Genomic DNA, 19,512 nt, shown 5'->3' on the forward strand with positions numbered 1-19,512 from the left:
TAGCGGTAAATTGGCAATATTTTTAGTCCATCACACGTCCATTTTAGTAGTAAATCATATGATCATTTGTACATTAAAATTCATTTAATATGTGTTTTACTTTTTGTACGGCTGGGTGTATGTCTCAAAAGCAAAGGAATGGCCTGAAGATATAGCGTGGCGCCCCGAGGGAAGTGTATCGATGTTGAACGTCAATAGGACTGAATAGTTTGGCGTGTCTGCTGCTCCCTTTCCTTGCAATTGCATGAGTTGAAAGAAATTTCAGGAAGAAGGGGAGGAGTTTGGAGTTTGGAGTTTGGAGTTCATCTTTTAGTCATCTGTCAACTCCACGTCGTCGTTGACCTGAATCTGCAACCTGAAGAGTGGAGTTGAAGGCTTGAACCCAACAAAACATTCCATCTTCCTCCATTCTATTTTCCTTTCCTTTTTCTTACATTTTCTGCTCAATGGGTAACTGCTTCTCCGATCACGCCGCTGCCCGCTCTGCCGTTGGTGCCACTGTCTTCTCCCAAAATAATACTTCCAACGTCGCCGTAGATTGTTTCTTGTTGTCTCGGGGCTATCGTGGCCTCTATTCCCAGATCGAGGTCCTCTTCCCCCCACCCCTTTTTTTTTTTGGAGCCCCTAACCTTTTCTACTTTGTTGCTGATCCCAATTGGGTTCTGTTCTCTCTACTGTGGTATACACATTAAGTTTTGCTCTACAATGATTCCGCCTATTCTTCTTCTGCGTCGACCTCGGTTTTAGATTTTTTCTGTTCCGACTTGTAGTCATGGTTGCTTCAGCTGTTGTTGCTTATTCTTAATTTCATAAAGTTTGTAACCATCTAACTCATTCCATCCTCCTATTTCTTCTCCTTTATCTAATAATTGCAGATATCATTCTCTGCATCTAACTTGCGCGACCGTGATGTATGCTCAAAGGTCGGTATCTCTTTTATTGACGTCGAAAGACTGTACATCTTGATAACCATTTTCATGTAAGATATAGCCTTTTATTTCCTTCCAAAGAATAACACTCATAAATTAGGCATTTTATGCCTAAGTTTACAAGGATGCCGTAGTAGTTGCATCGCTAGACTGAGTGAAAAGATATCATGAATTCGCTGAAGTACTTCCATTCCTGAAGCTCTTTTTAAGTGATCGAGGATATCTAATGGATATTTACTCACTTGGAAGTCCCATTTTTTGCAAGTTTGGTTTAGACCCCAACTTTGGATTTATTAATGTTAGTTCAATACCTGTCCGTCTGCTGATGCCATTGTTTCTTCAAAAAATTCTTATCGGAAGTTTTATTTTCCTCAGAGTGATCCAATGCTGGTTGTCTACGCAAAAAGACGGGACGGATCTCTAGAAGAGCTTGACCGCACTGAAGTAGTTCAAAATTCATTAAATCCAAAATGGATCCATAAGCTTAATATTAACTATCAATTTGAGGTTGTGCAAACTTTGGTGTAAGTTTAAATGTTTGTTTTTCTATCTCTAGTTCACCAGATTAACATCTTGCTGGTGCTACGAGAATCAAGGCATTGATATCTTATCGCAGGTTCTTTGTGTATGACGTTGATACTCAATATCACAGCCTAGGAGTAAAGGTAGACAGCCACGAGAACTTTTATTGCTTAACATATCCTTTGTGCCGAATATAGTTTAATTTTGACTAGAGATCTGTTATTAAACACATAATAGTAGATCCAGTATAACCAATACTCTCTAGCTTGAAGGGTGATATGTCATATACTTGGTTGAGTTCCTATTTTTTCCTCATCTTCTTTTCCCTACACCAGCTAGTATATTAATCTCTTGGAAAACTAGACATATCAGACTTTAACCATTTACCAGAAATCATTACTTGATTCATTAATTATTTATATTTTTATGAGAAGAAGAAGGGTGCAAATAATGTTGACGTTCTGTTCTAAAGCATTATACTTACTACATTGTAATTATATGCTTGAGATTCAGTTGATGATGGAGACTCTTAATTGTGCAGATGCTGAAGCTAGATGAACAGCAATATCTTGGTGAAGCAACCTGTGTACTATCTGAGGTATTGCATGTAGTTTAAATTGTATATTCTATCATGCTGAGCATTTACTTGCATATGATTTGAGTGCTATATGCTGAATGTGGCTATTGAATACTTAGTATGCTTTCCGTTACAATCATGTAGAGGGATATTATTTGCAGTCTAAGACAAATTATTTAGTTCGTGAATTTAGATTAATTTCACCACTGGCCTTTTCTATCTTGCAGATAGTTACCCAATCAGACGGGTCACTTACATTGAATCTAGTATATAGAGAAGAGTCAACCAGCTCTACTCATCCACACCACTGTGGAAAACTTACTGTTCATGCTGAGGAGTGTTTTAGCTCAAAGACCACAACAGAGATGATATTAAGGTGTTCAAACTTGGGACACAAGGATCTCTTCTCAAGAATTGTATGCAGTGTTGAGATGTTAATTCATTTCCATTTGTTATCTGTACAAGGAATGTGAATAATGTTTGTTGCATTTTCTGATTCATGGTATAGGACCCTTTTCTGGTTATTTCAAAAACTGTGGAGAGTAAGAGCTCCATTCCAGTTTGCAAAACTGAAGTAATAAAGAATGATTTAAATCCCACATGGAAGCCTGTGTTCCTGAATATGCAACAAGCTGCAAGCAAGGTACAATGTACTCCTTAGGACAATTTAAAACAAATGTCCCCCCAATTAAGCATGGGCCATCACGCTAATCACTGTTGTGAATTTAATTAGCATACAACATTGTGAATCCTATTAAATGTTTTGGTCCTTTCGTATATAATCTACCTTTGCAGCTCATTTTTCTGTAAGTTGTCTAGAAGTATGAGAATTGGTGCATCATGTGCTTTACAACCCAAGAATCATATTGATAGTTTAATATTTAATTTATGTCATTCTGAGTGCAGATTATGTATTTCTACAGGGAAATAAAATAGGTATGATCCGTAGAGAGCATCTGATTTTCTGCTTTCTTATTGATTTTTGTATTTAATTGCAGGACAGCCCCTTAATAATAGAGTGTTTTGACTTCAATAGCAATGGAAGGCACGAGTTGATTGGGTAAATAGAGAGATTATGCTTCCTGAGTTTTTTTTCCTTATTTTTAAATGAGTTCTTGAGTGCATGTGTTTCATTGTGACTTTGTGTGTTTTCTTTCTAATCAGAAAAGTTCAAAAGTCACTTGTGGAGTTGGAGAAGCTTTTTTTAAGTGGGGAGGGAGATAACTTATTCTCACTTCCTGCCGCTGGACATGATTACCATAACAAAGTCTCGAATAGAACTCCCAATGATATCCTTTGAGTTGTTTTTGTTCTTGGTTTCTACAATCGATTTTATTTATGAGTTCTGATTCCATTTCAGGTACTAAAAAGCCAACTATTTGTGGACAAATTCACTGAGAGCGTCCAACAAACATTCCTTGATTACTTGGCTGGTGGCTATGAAATGAACTTCATGGTGGCTGTTGATTTCACGGGTAACTATTATTCTTGTACAATAAAATTATAGTTCTAAACCATAAATTCTCATACTCCGAATTATTTGTTACTGAGTTTGTCCGATGGCTCACTGAAGGTAGTGTTTTTCTAAAGCATACTTTCTCAACATGTATGTCAAGCAGTCATATTGGTTTTTTGCTGTTTGCATTAGAATTTAACTCACGACCTACCCCCTCAGCTGGCTGAACCGAACTAGCTGTTGGCTGTGGCTGTACAACACATTCTCACCATCTAGTTTCCGTGGTTTTCTTTTAGCTTCAAATGGAAACCCTCGCCTTCCTGATTCCTTGCATTTCATTGATCCTTCAGGACGGCCAAATTCATACCAGCAAGTGAGAAATGGATCCCTGACTTGAGCTCTACAAGTTTTTATTTTTTCCTATTTGATTGTGACCTACCTCTTGACTATTTCAGGCAATCATAGAAGTTGGAGAGGTATTGCAATTTTATGACTCAGATAAACGCTTTCCTGCCTGGGGGTTTGGAGCACGACCTATTGATGGTCCAGTCTCTCACTGTTTCAACCTAAATGGAAGTAGTCACTACTGTGAGGTGGAACGGTTGCATAATACAAATTCACTTTCTGTTCCCCTAGATATTAATATTGCCAAATTCAACGTGCTTCTGTGTTAAACAATTGTAAGTTATCTTTTAGGTTGAAGGAACTCAAGGAATTTTGATGGCATATACAAGTGCGCTCCATAATGTGTCTCTTGCAGGACCAACACTTTTTGGGCCTGTGATTAACAATGCTGCATTAATTGCCAGTCAGTCTCTTGCAAATGGTGGGCGGAAGTACTTTGTTTTGCTAATAATCACTGTAAGAGCAAACAACCACTGAGTTATTTTTTACGATAATTTTGTAGTAGTCCACAATATGTCCTTCTGTGTGCACGCTCTGTGCATCACGAACTACATCTTATCCCAGTTTGTCCATTATTCCTCATCATCAGGGCATGTTACTTACATTTATTTTTCTGGGGGACACTGAAAGATCCCCCTGTTTAAGCTTCAAGGTTTTGTCTCTGATGATGGCCGATTATCTGTAGGATGGAGTGGTAACAGATCTCCAAGAAACTAAAGATGCTCTTGTGAAGGCATCTGATCTGCCATTGTCTATTCTCATTGTTGGAGTGGGTGGAGCTGACTTTAAAGAAATGGAGGTATTTACTTTACTTATATGTTCCTTCACAACTGATATCTATACGGCATTCAGGTGGCGTGAAGAAACCACAGGGGAACTAATTTTAACTAGCTGGGAGTTTGTTTTTTTTTTTTTTCCCTTTTAATTTTGGTTGTTTTTGGAGATCACGGTTGTTTTGTCCACCTTACCTGTTTTCATTTCTTAACCAAGAAAATGTTTATGTTTAACAGCGCAAGTAAGATCAGTTTTGTTTTGTTATACGTTATTTAATTATATTTCCAAATGCTCAAAGGCCTTAAATCAGAGTTACAACCTTCCTTATAATTTTACTGGATTGTTAGGTCTCTTCTCTAATTTCCCTTTGTATCGGAGTTGATTCTATTTAAGCTCTACACAGGTTTTAGATGCGGATAAGGGAGAGAGACTTGAAAGCGCAACTGGACGTGTTGCTTCACGAGATATAGTCCAGTTCGTTCCATTCCGTGATGTACAAGGTGAGTAATTCTCTACAATGAAATTTGGATTCAACCATGATACGAAATGTGGAAAACTCCTGTCATGCTTATAGCTAACGTTATACTTATAGGTGGAGAGATTTCTGTTGTTCAAGCATTGCTAGCAGAAGTACCTCATCAATTTCTGACCCATGTTCGAAGTAGAGATGTTCAACCAAATTCTTGATCAAGCTGATCGTACGGAACACGTGCCTGAGAAATTGAACATTTATTTGTGCAGTCATCGCAAGATGGGCAGTTGTGAGATGTTGGACTGAGCTTAAAATCTTTCGTTTGCAGCTCAGTGTTCATACCAATGCTATGGATATATCAATTCGATGGTTGGCGTTTTTCCACGGGGGATACAAGTTTACTCGAGAATGATTGTCGGCTTAGTTTTGCCAGGAACCCTTTTCCATTCATATCAGAGAGATTTCTTGTATTCATATCTTCTGCTTTGCAACTTTATTTGCCTGATTCAATGAATAGAGAAAAATCATCACATGCAACAACATAACCATGCACAAACATGCGCCATGATAAAAGCCACCACATTCATCGTACTTCAGAACTCATTTACGTCCAGAAAACACTAATACAATAAAATTTGATACATGTCATGAGACGAGAACCCTTTTATTTCAGCATAACTTAATACATGCTTGATAAATACATACTACATATGTCGCTTAAATTTTTGCGCACATTGATTTATTTACCATACAAAGCCAACCAAGCATGTTTTAGGGTATTAAATCACACACATATTTGTTCCTCACGTCCAAAGTAATTCAGGTCCAATAGCATTGGCGCAACGTAACAGTTCATGGAAAGGACAGAAAACATACTTAGACTATGTGCATAGTGTAAGATGAAATCAAGGTTACTAAAGAGAACTTAGATGACAATATTTTAGGGCATGGGTATTTATTTCGGCTCCTGGATCACGACTTTCCGCATCTTCCACCGTATGTTCAAACCAAGAGAATTTATACACGAAATGAATGAGGTTGAAATGGGAATGGAATTTACATTCCAACCGACTCCCATCATGCCATCGCTGTGTATTGATGCCATTGCTGTGTATTACAAGTACAACTGAACCATTTACACAAGTTCTTTTAAAAAAAAAAAATACAGTAATCCTGTGTCTGTCTAGCGTCTCCAATAACTAAACATAGCTGCTCAATATTGTCTTCAAATCAAATGACAGAGGCGCCCATCTACCCAACATTATACCACTACCCAAGCCCATCGTCACATCATCCAACATCACTTGTGTTCATTCCAAATCATCCACGTGGACGGGGCTTGACGGCGAATCATTTTCCTCCCCACCATTAACCACCACCTTTGCTCGCTTTCTTGTTTCCACAGGGCGGCTGCTTTCATTTCCGTTGCTTCCATCTTTTCCCTCCTCTTCCTGTTCCTGTTCCCCTTCCCCTTCCCCTTCTATCTCGTCTTCACAGGGCTTCTCAGATGCATCCGCTTCTTCAATCTTACTTTTCAACGTCTCGATCACATCCAACAATTCTCTATTTACCTATTGATACCACCAACTAGCCATGTGAGAAAGAGGAACAATTTTCTTTATGTTAAAACGAAAAGAATATTTGTGTGGCATTCACCACACACAGATTTATTACCTGAAGATTCTGTAGAAAATCAGAAATATCCGTCGGGCAACAAGGGCAAGCCATGACATTCTTCCGGGATCTAAGAGCCCGTCCACCACTGTTTCTCTCTCTCAAGAATGACTTGCCCGCAAAAGCACCTTCCAAACATGACTTACAAAAGTTATGGGCACAAGGCGTAGTAATGGGCAGATTCATCACCTCCCGGCAAATAAGGCAGCTAAATTCTGCATATACAATTACATGCAGCAAGTGGAAAATGTTAAAAATGGTGGTTCAGCACCAAACAGCCTTCATTTTTAAGCGACTGTACTATATAATTAGACGACCTTTCAGTAACCTTTCTCGAACATTCATATTATGCGACTGCCTCATTCTCCTCCTTGACTTCTTCCCAGAAGTAGAATCTTCAGTTTCAACTGACTTCTTGCTCGTTGGTGGAGGTTTGCTCCACTTCCACCGACTATCTTTCTCCTGAAAGAAACTTGCAGATGCTCAAATTTACCACACCACGCTTCATTTATTAGCTTGGATAATTGTAGTAAAATTGTTCCTTAACCAAAAACAGTGAGTTTATGAAGTCCTCAAAACAGAATATGCATACAAATTTGCAACAGCTAATTTACTTAGCTTAAAGTGATTATATAATCAAACATTATAAATATCTAGAAGAGTACTCTAGATTAGCTAAATAGCATATTAAAGAGTCTACCTATCCTTGGTTACCAATCATCCCAAATTCATAGAGAGCTCTTCATTTCTTCAGGGAATTTGTACAANAAAAAAAAAAAAAAAAAAAAAAAAAAAAAAAAAAAAAAAAAAAACTGATATTTACACAGAAAGAAACGGGTTGGTTTTAATTCTAATTTAATAAAGGTCAAATATTGGGAGGAAAAAGGGGATCTCATAAGTGAAATATAACTGGAGAGTACTCACATCAAAGTCCCATGAAGGATCTTTCTTCCTCTCCGTAATGTCTGTTGCTTTTTTTAACTCTGGAATTGCAGGTAAGGGTCTAGGTCGATCTCCATGTTCGTCACTGCAATTAAGAAACTTGTTGAGAGTGTTTGTTTAATGAAGGAAAAGACCTCGGAGGCAAAGCCAGAGACGGCAAAGCCAACTAGCACTTGATAACATAAAAGCAATTACATATTCTGAATGAACTGAAAAAAAGATACATAGTTTAGAAAACACAAACCTTGTCCATGGTGCAGGATCATTGTCGCATCTAACAAACAAATACCGACACACCTTAAAGCCCTAATTTCAGGATACATATTTAATCAATAATCTGTTAAACAGATGCCAGTTTAGGGAAGGATAAAAAGCTTCAATACCTGAATTCCCACTTTACGCCAACACTTCTCAATCCTATAAATTCCATCATACCGCAACCCCTTTTCTGGAGCATATGAGGAACGCTTTTCTTTGTGAGATCTGTTATCAAGAGGGTTAACATACCACGTCAGTAAACTTCACATCCCTACATGGAATAAAGATCTAACCGAACATACAACATCAAGAAGCAACGGGTACTACCAGTTTCCCAAGGTATTTCACCAATTGTAATGCAACACAACCAAAGAGGTCCACCAAGAAACTTCAATTCTTGCATGAAAAACCAATGCACTTTTGACAAGCGATAAATAAAATAGTGAAAGTTGTCTGCCTTTCCCATATCTCTACCTTACATGGAAAAACAATTTGAACATGTTCAACCAAAACAGTAGTAGTTTAATTGCATTCTTTAGTTTCAAAATCAGAAGTTTACTCACGTCATACACTGGAGATAAAATAAATGAGACTAATTTAAACCAAGAGCTTTTCCAGTTCTAAGTAAATAGAAATCCAATAATTCTTCGCCCACTCTAGAATTAAGTCATAAACTCTCCTAACTTTTATGTAGAAAATGAAAAATGAAGAGACCCAAGGCACTGTAAACCAGGTTTTGGTACTGTCTTCAGAAAGATATATTTTGTATAACTGAAGGTTCAAAACAAATAAATGGACGTACAACAACACATCAAATGAAATAGAAACCCCAAAATCATGAATATCAAGCATAAATTTGCAGCCACCTACCTAACAACTCTAACAGGATAACCATTCAAGCAACTAACTTGTAGCGCTTTGTTTGATTTCTCAAATTTCTGGTCAAAAGACTGATCCTTGCTTGTACGCTTGTTCCCACTAAGGTCTCGACCTCCACTGCAATTAAATTACAGGCAGAATCATCAAATGCAATGGTTTATTTTGCATAGTGACCGAATAATATGAGAGAAATAAAAAAATGTTCAGGTAAGTAAATAAATATACCATCAAATTTACCCTGTACCAAACAGCTCAAAATCTTCAAAAGCTAAAAACAAAAAGGAAAATGGAAGAGACAAGATGGGGAATGGTACAAAACAATTTATCAAAAGATTATTCAAATCAAGAGCAGGCCGCCAGAATACCTGGCTTGTTATAAGTTTGCAGGACGGGAAAAAAACATATAAAGATATAATAACTAACAAGGACAGGTAAAGAACAGACTGCATAAAGTATAGAAACCAAACCTTCCAGTGTAGAGGAACCACTCCCCATGATCTTCATCATCTTGGTAACCACCAGAAAGTACCACTGATTGTGCACCGTTATTTGACTGCCCTGCTATGCCTGCAACATGTGGAAAGTGAGCACCCCACTGACGACATTCTAACCTATCCTCCCAGCATTCCCCAACCAGAACACCCTGGTTTCTCTCCGGATCATTTTCAGCAAGAATAGGACCAAAATGATCAGATGGAATTGTAACAAATATTTTTCCACTTGCAGCATTAGCTTTCCCTTTTTTTTGTGCCCGGTCAGTGGTATAGGCTTTATCTGGCCTATTTAGATTGTGGACAACATGATAAACCTTCTGAGATCCTCCAGAAATAATTGATTTTGACATTTTTGCCATACGTATGGCCACTACAAGTGTGGAATTAATACGGGGGTGGCTAGCCATTTTGGAGGGAATCACGCAGCGGCACTTTGCACAAGTGTTTTTTCCTTGTCCAATCCACTTCTGGAAACATTTTAAGCAGAAATTGTGGCCACATGGAGTCTGGATAATGATACAGCCACATTCTTATTAGTATGTAGTACAAAGTCCATTTATCAAACTTTTATTGGCACATGAACGAGATGCCTAAAGTAATCAACAGTAATACTAAAATTTCAAATATACAAGCCAATAGGAATCATCAAGTTTTGGCACTTGAAGGGCACCAAGATGTTAATATTGATCAAAATAAAGATATTTGAAAAGTCAATTACATATCTTAAAGTTCTTGAATAATGAATTATACGATTATAGAATATATAAACAAATATATACACCAAAATAACATGAGTAGATTAAAAATCACGCCCCACAAAATTAAGTCAATAATTGCAAATAAGAAATTTTATGAAAGATTGGTTCCAATTACATTCCAAAATGAAAAAGTGCCAGCTGAAAAGGTCAAAATTTTACAAAAACAGCACAAATTCACAGAAAATTATAACTTCAAACATACAATGAAAGAAATATTCAATGGTTCAATGAACATGTTTCCTAATAAAGAAAAGCGCGTCTGATGGTGAAACATGACATTCTATGAAAACTATCTTGAATTAAGACCAAACTCTGGTAAAACATCTATTTGAGCCTTATAAACAACAACTAACATACTACTATGACTAACAAAAAGATTACAAGAAAAGATCTGACTACTTATCCATCGAGTATACCTGATTCATGAACAGGGAATCGTACATTAAAACACTCACACACCATCATCTTTAATTAGCTCCACTATATTTGTCACGGTCAATATGGCATTAATAACTCTACAAATAACAGTTGTACAATACTTAACAACAAGAATCCCCATTTCCAAATCCACACAATATACAGTTGGAGACACCATAATAAATGAACAACTAAACACGGAACTTTAGTTAATATAAAAAATGAAGATAACAGTTACAGCCTACAAACCTCTATAATATTATTTCCCTTTTTATAATAACTACTTGACATTCAAGTGCAAAATCTATTATTTCATCCCAAGATAAGCACGCAATAATATTCTCCAACAACAATTAATAATTGTGTTGAGTGCAACTCATAATACAAGACTGGTGCATAATGACTTACGATACAATCTTCTAAGACAAATTTTCTCATTTCAGACAAACTAGGGTTTATCAGGAAATAAACATTAAACAACAAAAGTTGATTAAGAGGATTTTACTCGTGAAATAATATTTGTTGTACTATCAAAACCGATGGCCCAGCACCAATCAATCAGACATCCATAATTTTAGAACACCCGTGTGGTTATTAGTTATCAAATTATTTTTATTTGTACGGCCATGCCTCTACTTGGCCACCACTAAGATGCAAATTTATAGACACTGAAAAAAGATAAGCATATCTAAAAAAAGTCCATAAAATAATCTGAAACAGATATTCAAAAAAAAAATATTACATTTATATTTCAAATTGAGCATAGCTCATTAAGACAAAATATCAATTGCCTTCCCTTAAAGTTGAAGGTTCTATCTTCCAACCACACATCTTTTTATAAACCATACAACATTTTTCAGTTCCACAGCATGTGAAGGCGGGGATTCAAACCTCTAACCTTTTGATTAAGGATATGTCATAACCAATCAAACTATGTTTAGATTGACAATAAGTTCTACAACATTTGTTCAGCAGTAATCATTAGAACATAAAATTTGAAAGAACTTCTCATTATTATCTGTGATGAGCACATCCAATACAGGTATCAACAAATGATCTGTGTAGGACTTGTAAGCATCATCAAAACCGTCCAACGTATTTGGAAAGAATAGTAAAATTTTAAGAAAACATGATAGACAACGAGTACCATATAGCATAATTCTATGTTTACAACTTTCAAGGACAACCCGTTCTTTTATATCCACATTTCCATAACAAAGAATCATAGTTATATTCATCAGCACTGTGTTTCCACATGATGGCCAAGCCCCCTTTTTTTTCTCTTTTGAGTTCGCAATGGCCAAGCTTATTGATGAAGATTTGAGGGTGTTATACAACAACGATACAATTTTTTTTATATGATACAAGAGTATACGTTTCTACCTCGTATGCTTCTGAATTTTAATATTAATGATAATTCTAATAACAACCTAAAACGCCTATGGACATTAATTGACATAATCATACGCTATCTGACCAGGTTAAAAACCATAAATTGCAATTGATTACGAATACTATTGGCTTAAATATAAGTCTCTGGCCTTTGAAACTAAGAATTTACTTCGATTAATACAAATGATAGGGAAACCACATTTTATACACTGAAATTCTCAAGACAGAAAAATAAATGAACGTCAATAGGCAATAAACAGCCGTGGTTCATTTCGTCTATACTATTGTACAGAAGACGAGTTGAAGTGAGACTGTAAAAATGAATTATACAGATTACAGCCAAAACATTTATTAGTTATAGTAAGTGAATCGGAACAAAAAAAAAATCAATAAGTTTGAAGATAACGAACAGTTTAAAACACGGTGAAAGATTGTTGCAAGCAAAGCAAGGGCAAGAAAAAAGGAGCAGGTGGCCCGGCATGTTAAGGAAAGCAAAGAAAGATGCGATGGGGAACTTACAGTGACGGGCCTTTCTGGTAACTGCATGCAAAAGGAGCACTTCAATCTCTCGTCGAATAAATCCAAAACATCGTCCCCTCTTTTTTCGTTGGCATCATGATCGTCCTTCTCAGACTGAGACTTTCCACTGAGGAGCTCCTGGCGCTTCTTTGCCTTCTCGCGGTCAGTAAGGGAGGCATCGGCCTCAATGGCTCGAATCGCAGCAACCAGGTCATTGGAAGGCGTAACGGGAAGTGGACAGCTGGCGGGTGGAGGCAGGGAAGCATCTTCGGGTGGGGGGGAACAGTCGGGACAGTCCCATTGAAGGGTAGATGCCAGGATTTGAGGGGGATTTGAGAGACAGCCGACGTGCCAAGGGGCGACGCAAGTTTTGCAAGTGATCGTCTCCAAGTCGGAAGGCTTGGCCTGGCAGCGCATGCAAATGCCATCGCCGTCGCAAGGCAACTGAGAAACCTGCGCCATGGGAAGGAGGGTGCTAATGAGAGGCAGAGAGAGGGAGGGGAGACGGAGACCCAAAGCCCAGACCCGTTGTGAATAGACGATTGAAACGATTGGGATTGGATGATCGCATCGTGCCGGCTAGTCGCTGCAACAGTGGATTTTATAGGAGAATGTGCAAAGGAAGGGACGGCGGGTTTTTGAAACTTTTGGTTCTTGTTTTGAAATTCGGGAGTGCGGGTGTTAATTACATTTTTTCCTCTACAGATTTTAATTTTGAATCAACCCCAGGAGTGAAAAATTAGTAGTTACTTTTACTTCATCAAAATTGGATGCTGTTATTTTTAATATGCATTTGATTTATGACACTTTCAAGGGAATTCTCTTTCACTAATTTATATGAACTTGGGCTTTAATTATTTAGAACCAATCAAATAAAATGATCAACTTTAATAAATATAATTTAATGATTTTAATAGATATGTGTAGTCGAAAGATATTTAAAGATGAAATTATAATAGATCTTTAAATTAAAGATACGATTTGTCGGATAGTATCGATATTTAAAACTTGGTCGTTCGTAATAAATGAAACGGATAAAGAATTTGATATGAAAACACAATCTTTTATTATCGAAACGTATGTTGTATCCGATCATTTGTCGTATTACATAGATCGTATCGGTTACTTAAAACTCAGTTGTTCGCAATAAATGAAACGGATAAAAAGTCCGATATGGAAACACAATCTTACATTATCGAAAGCGTGTCTTGCATCAGGCAACCATTTTGAGGATAGAATTACATAATTAGAGAATAATAGTAATATAGTTTGGTGGGTCGTTAGTGAATTGCATAAAACTCAAATATAATTGTAGTCGGATAAGATTGCATTTAGAAGGCTAGTTAAGGTGTGGCGCTTAAAAAATATATAATTGTAGGATGATAGGGTGATTTAAAAAATAGGGAGGGTGATGTTGGTGCAGAAGTTATTGCAATCCAAAAAGTGGAAGGTTAATTACCTCTTCCCTTCTGGCAGTGCTTTATTGGTTAGTAGTGGAAATGTTGCTGTCAATGTCGAGGGTGAATATATGGTAGGCCATTCAATATTTTATAATTTTAATTTAATGTCAACAAAAAAATTTATATTTACTTGTAACTCGTTCCCAAATATATATATATATATATATTAAATTGTAACGTCCTTTTCTGCCGTCCACGGTTTTCCCTTTATTTATTATTTTATTACTTAAATTTTAAACTTACTTACAAAACTTTTTAATTAACAAATTTGCCTTCATCAATGAGATATTAATTTAAAATTTTAATATTTTTGAAGATTTATTTGACACTACATTGATAATTTAGAGAATTTTTTAAATTTATGAGATTTATTGGGCATTTTGAAATTCTGTGGACAAAAAACACATACAAATCAAAGTTTATAGGACTAAATGTAATGTTTTTGATAAAATAATAATAATTAATTATAATTAATATATATATAGAGAGATATATATAGCAAGCGCTGCTGTCATAGGGAAAAAGAAGGGAAACCCACGTGGAAGGGAGACTTGCTCATGCAATGGGGAAAAGAAGGGAAAACCACGTGAAAGGGAGGCTTGCTCATGCAATGGTGGAAGCTTTGGCTGAGGAACTGGGAGCGTTACAAGGATATTGAGACGGTTTTAGCAGGGAGTTTGACCAAGGAAAGTCGAGAGTAAATGCAGTAACAAAATCCATTCAAAATTAAATTGAAGATGTACTGAGTACTAAGCTGCCAACATGAATATTTTTTTATCATCAACTTTGAGTGCTATTTCAAAATGTTAGGGCATTTAGTAGATGGGTCGTATTAGATCGAGAGTGAGTCTTATATGCGAATATAAAATTCATGATAAACGAATCTACTAAATCCTTTAAAACCCCTGACTCACGCACCAAGTGTTAAGTTCAGAACCAAGTTTCATGGGTAGTTTCAATGGGAATTATAAACTAAGCTTGTGAAATGAGAGATCGGTTGGATGAAGACTCCAATCTATACCAAAAATTTTAAGAGGAAAAGTTAATTATAAAACTTAAATGTTACTTAGCTACTTAATATTAATAGTAAATTAATCATTCAACAAAATTATATTTATTTTTAGATAGACAATATGCAATATGGAGTTTGATTGAAATTGTTACATAGTTTTGTATTGTTCATAACTTTATTGTAAATATGTATTTTCTTTTGTTGTTGTACTTTTAACTCCTTTATATTAATAAAAAATAGTAATACCTAATAAGCTAATGTTACACTAAACTTGTAATTTAACCTATTTTTATTACAAAAACTACTCAAACTTATTTATTTACATGATATTATTGAAAAAAGAAATTNAAAAAAAAAAAAAAAAAAAAAAAAAACAATTAAAAAAAAGTCACATAATTTTTTTTATAACTTAAATAATATTATTAATAATAAACAAATAATTTTTATTTTTTAAAATTTTTATCCCCATTTTGGTCCACACAACAACAATAGATTGAAATGACGTTATTTACAAAAACATATAATATATATAGTTGGCACTATTTTATGACTTTTGTTCGAGATCTGGTTTCATGAAACATATAATATATATAGCTGACACTATTTTGTGAGTTTTGTTGGATATATCATTTCATGTTCTTTACATACAAAACAAATGAATTTTACTTTTTTTGATTTGGTGGCTTAAATGGGAATTAATTATAAAAATGTTCACACACAATCAGAAATTTGAAAAGATTTGAATATGCTTTTGTGAATATTCTAAATTGCAGACTTCATGTTAAAGATGAACATTTATATCTTTTTAACAGCGAACCATTTTTTATAAGACAAGTTCAATTTAATTTTTATGTACTAGACTCACTTTATTAACATATGTATTTATTGTTTCAAACTCCTCTCGCTAACACAATGAACCATTTTAAGGTAGGCTTAGGCCCATTTTCACCTTGAGCACTATTTTGAATATGGTTCGCTGTATGGTTTTGGCATTTTCATCCCATGTTGTTAGCCACACACGAGGAGAGACAAAGTTAAAGTTTAATTTTATGGAGGCGGGGGTGGGGTCTACACATTATTATATTATAATTTAATATGGAACGAAAAGGTAGCATCCATTTCATATCCAACAATAATGTCCTCCTACTTTTGCTTCCTAGCGGATGATAGAAGCTGAAGGCAGCGATAAGAGAGTATGAAGTTAAAATGTCAAGTGATTTACGGCGGCGGAGGTGGAGGCTTTGGCACTGTTGCGCTCGGCGTGGCAGAGTTGGCGGAGTTTAGTGGGCACATACCAGATGGCGAGGCGTGGATGTGCGTTGAAAATGGCATCGATGTCCCAACCTTGGGCAGCTGCTGTGGCTACCAAAGGCTTATAGCATGCCTGTCGCCAAGCTCCCACATTTTCACCCCTCTCTTTGAAAACCCTCCTCAACGCGTTGGACGCTTCCTCGTCCAGACAATGCAACGCATAGCAGTGCACGTAGTGTCTCATTTTTGGCTTGTTTATGTAACTTGCTCCCACCTTCTTCGCATATCTAAACACCTGGTTTGTCACCTGCTGGGTCGCATACATGCCACTTGCATTACATATATATATAACGTGGAAGATTTTCAAAACAAATTATTATTATTATTATTATTATTATTATTATTATTTCCTTTTATCTCTATACTTATCCTTTAACCTCTATTCTATCGCCATCTTTGACTGCCCGCCCCTCTCAGTCTCATACAGTACGAAATCATCACAAAAAGTTAATTTGACACGGACAACGCACCCACCTTCTCCCTTCACTGCGCTTCACTTGTCACGCTTTCTACTTTTCATTTAGGCCCTACGGACCCTCTCCTTTAGTTTCCCTTCATACCTCCATTGTCCAAAATTTTATTTTCTAAATTATATGATATTTAGAGTGATCATCATGTTTTGAACAGCGGATAGAGGAGGGTAGTTAAGTTAAGTTAATTTTTGGTGGTGGAATTTGAAGAAGTAAAGAGAGAGAAAGAATACCTTAGTGGGACATTTTTCTCCTCGTTCCTTGGCAATGTTCTGGACTTGGATCAAAAACTCACGACACTGCTCATATAGGTGGAAGAGATAGTCAAGGCCGTTCTTTTTCCCCCGTGCAACCTCCCCTGGCTCGGTTACGATGAATGGATGCTCCCGCTGTCTCTCGCTGACTTCCATATTATCCTCCTCCTCCCCACCTCCCTCCTCAGTTTCATCGTGATGATCCTCCTCCATCACCATCACCTGCTTCTTCTTTGATCCGTTTCTCTTCCGCTGCTTCTTCCTCATCTCACCCGCTGCAACTGCCTCCCAAGTTCCTCCTCCTCCGCTCCCCACCACCTCTTTTTCCTGCTGCACCGGCTCTTCCGATAGCCCTGTAATGTTATTATAACCACGCCTCGTCATGCCTTATTCTCTACTTACTATCACAACCCTCACTGCTTCCATGTATAAAACACCAATATTTGACTATTTACGCAAATAAATGTATGAGCAGGAAAAGTAAGGGAAAGAAAAATAGATATATCTGACCTTCCTGGGAAAGGGCATCCAGGACCACGTTGTTATGGGTGTCATTGGAGAAGAGGTGCCGGCGCCTGGAGGAATCCATCTCGTCATCTACACGTCTGCGCTCGGCTCTTACAGCAGCCTTAATTCCGTATCTCTCACCTACCAGAAGCTCCCACCGGAAAATATGAGAGAGGCTGTTTATCATATCCTCCAACTCTTCGTCTTTCATGTCCAGGAGGGTGCTGACGGTGAATCCCAGTTCCGCAATTTTAGCGGCGGTGTAGTACCTGATCCCGTAAGCCTGGAACAACTCCTCCAGGCCTCCCAGTCCCAATTCCCTGGGCCGCAGCGAGTAGGGCGGCAGTGGTGCTGGGAGGGATGCGCCGCCGCCTCCCCCCACCATTCCTCGAGGATCCCATTTGAACAAAGTGGCGGAGAGGGCTTCTGGATCCATTAGCGGAATTGGATATGTATGTGTTTGTGTGTATGTGTATGTGATTGTGGTTGGAACACAACTACAAACAATGCCAACCTGTTTGTGCACTTTTTGCACACTTCTTTTGCACACTTCTTTTGCTTGGTCCAAGGGTCTCAAATCTCAACTCAACAGAACTCAGGCGGCAAGAGGCCACAGAGAGAAAGAAAACAATAGGAAGGGGTATGGGAGGGAAGGAAGCTGCTGGTGCACCCACCCTATAAAGGCAACCCTTTACAAAATGACCGAAAATGCCCTCCCCTCACGTCCCACAACTAACCACACCCACAGAAACTCAGCAACTCCTGCAACGGCGTTTGCGTAACTAACTAGGTGGCTCTGGCACAGCGGATGTAAATATAAAATATGGGCAGGGCAGGGCAGGGGTGCCTGCTGTGCTTTGCTGTGCAGTGCAGTGCAGGGAGGTGGTTGTTTTGTTTGTATTATCTACTAAGCCTAACCCTATCTGTAGCTGTATAGTTAATGCATGTTTGGAATCCAGTTGAGACCACCAGTTCTTATTTAATCACTAATTCTACCTTTTAACTCTTAATTCGGCATGCCCTCAGCCGACAGCCGGAGCCATCTCCATCTCCATCTGCTTAGTGCTGAGAAGGGAAGGGCCATCTTGGTAATTTGAATCAATGGAGTTGGAATTTTAAGCCAAAAAGAAAAGAAAAGAAAAGAAAGACTTTTGAGAAAGTAGAGAGCAGAGAGAGGAGAGGAGAGGAGAGGAGAGGAGAGGGTTCAGCGAAGTCAGTATTTTTGCCTTTAGCCAAGCAGCTGCACTTGCTCCAGTCCGACCTCACTGAAAAGGCTGATCCTTTTGTACTTTGTCACAGACTAATTTAATTCCCTCACGCTCAAACACTCCCTACCCACAACCTCAACAGCTGGTCCCTTTCCAATTCTTTTCACTAACCTAACAATTCAGTCAACAAACAATTCACCACAGGACCTCATGCCACTCACATGGTCAACAAACAATTCACCACTAGACCTCATGCCACTCACATGGTCAACAAACAATTCACCACAATGGTCAACAAACAATTCACCACAATGGTCAACAAACTTAGCCCCTCCCACAAACTCCACCACCACCCCACGTTTAACAGCGTCTGAACAGGCTGGATCATCGGACATTCATTTCAGACTAGATCTTGACCACCAAAAACAACGTCTCACTTCAACTCCCGCGCAAACACATGCTCTTCAATTTCTGCTTTCCCTTTGATTATGTTTGATCTATCGTATGGTTTACCTATATGAAGGCTTTAGGCTTCAAAGTTTTGGTTTGAAAATCCATGTATATATTTCTTATGTTATGAACAAGATATGTAGTATGTCCATATTTGTATGCGATTTAGATTAAAGAAATAAAAACAAGTTAGTTGGGATTATTTAAAACAAAATCGACCCAAGTTCATACATTTTCCGATTGGTATGCCAGGATTTATTGTTTAAATCCCAACTGGAANTTTTTTTTTTTTTTTTTTTTTTTTTTTTTTTTTTTTTTTGCATAAACAAAAAACGAGGAAAAAATGAATTTTATTTTTTTATTTTGCAGAAA

At 37.3% G+C, this 19,512-nt stretch overlaps 3 protein-coding genes across 3 annotated transcripts; 1 reads left to right on the plus strand and 2 right to left on the minus strand.

The window, feature by feature from the left end:
• Positions 1–86: 86 nt before the first annotated feature.
• On the plus strand, positions 87–5,675 carry LOC111793603 (protein BONZAI 1-like). The gene is made up of 16 exons (XM_023675560.1): positions 87–587; positions 876–923; positions 1,305–1,453; positions 1,546–1,594; positions 1,993–2,049; positions 2,256–2,444; positions 2,537–2,671; positions 3,027–3,088; positions 3,193–3,295; positions 3,389–3,503; positions 3,781–3,857; positions 3,940–4,077; positions 4,181–4,345; positions 4,575–4,688; positions 5,067–5,163; positions 5,256–5,675. The coding sequence occupies exons 1-16, from the start codon at positions 447–449 to the stop codon at positions 5,348–5,350; spliced, it is 1,734 nt and encodes a 577-aa protein (XP_023531328.1). The 5' UTR covers positions 87–446; the 3' UTR covers positions 5,351–5,675.
• Positions 5,676–6,168: 493 nt separating this feature from the next.
• LOC111793602 (E3 ubiquitin-protein ligase ORTHRUS 2-like) lies at positions 6,169–13,149 on the minus strand. Its single transcript, XM_023675559.1, has 9 exons — positions 12,469–13,149; positions 9,356–9,888; positions 8,880–9,005; positions 8,135–8,234; positions 7,996–8,057; positions 7,734–7,836; positions 7,127–7,271; positions 6,810–7,024; positions 6,169–6,706 (listed from the first exon to the last, which is right to left on the minus strand). Exons 1-9 carry the CDS (start codon positions 12,928–12,930, stop codon positions 6,446–6,448), a joined length of 2,007 nt encoding a protein of 668 aa, XP_023531327.1. The 5' UTR covers positions 12,931–13,149; the 3' UTR covers positions 6,169–6,445.
• A 2,880-nt stretch (positions 13,150–16,029) lies between these two features.
• Positions 16,030–18,483, minus strand: LOC111793766 (floricaula/leafy homolog). Its single transcript, XM_023675801.1, has 3 exons — positions 17,486–18,483; positions 16,955–17,328; positions 16,030–16,498 (listed from the first exon to the last, which is right to left on the minus strand). The coding sequence occupies exons 1-3, from the start codon at positions 17,916–17,918 to the stop codon at positions 16,142–16,144; spliced, it is 1,164 nt and encodes a 387-aa protein (XP_023531569.1). The 5' UTR covers positions 17,919–18,483; the 3' UTR covers positions 16,030–16,141.
• Positions 18,484–19,512: the final 1,029 nt, after the last annotated feature.

The sequence above is a fragment of the Cucurbita pepo genome, chromosome LG04 (assembly GCF_002806865.2).
Source record: "Cucurbita pepo subsp. pepo cultivar mu-cu-16 chromosome LG04, ASM280686v2, whole genome shotgun sequence".
In the NCBI taxonomy this organism is placed as follows: domain Eukaryota; kingdom Viridiplantae; phylum Streptophyta; class Magnoliopsida; order Cucurbitales; family Cucurbitaceae; genus Cucurbita; species Cucurbita pepo.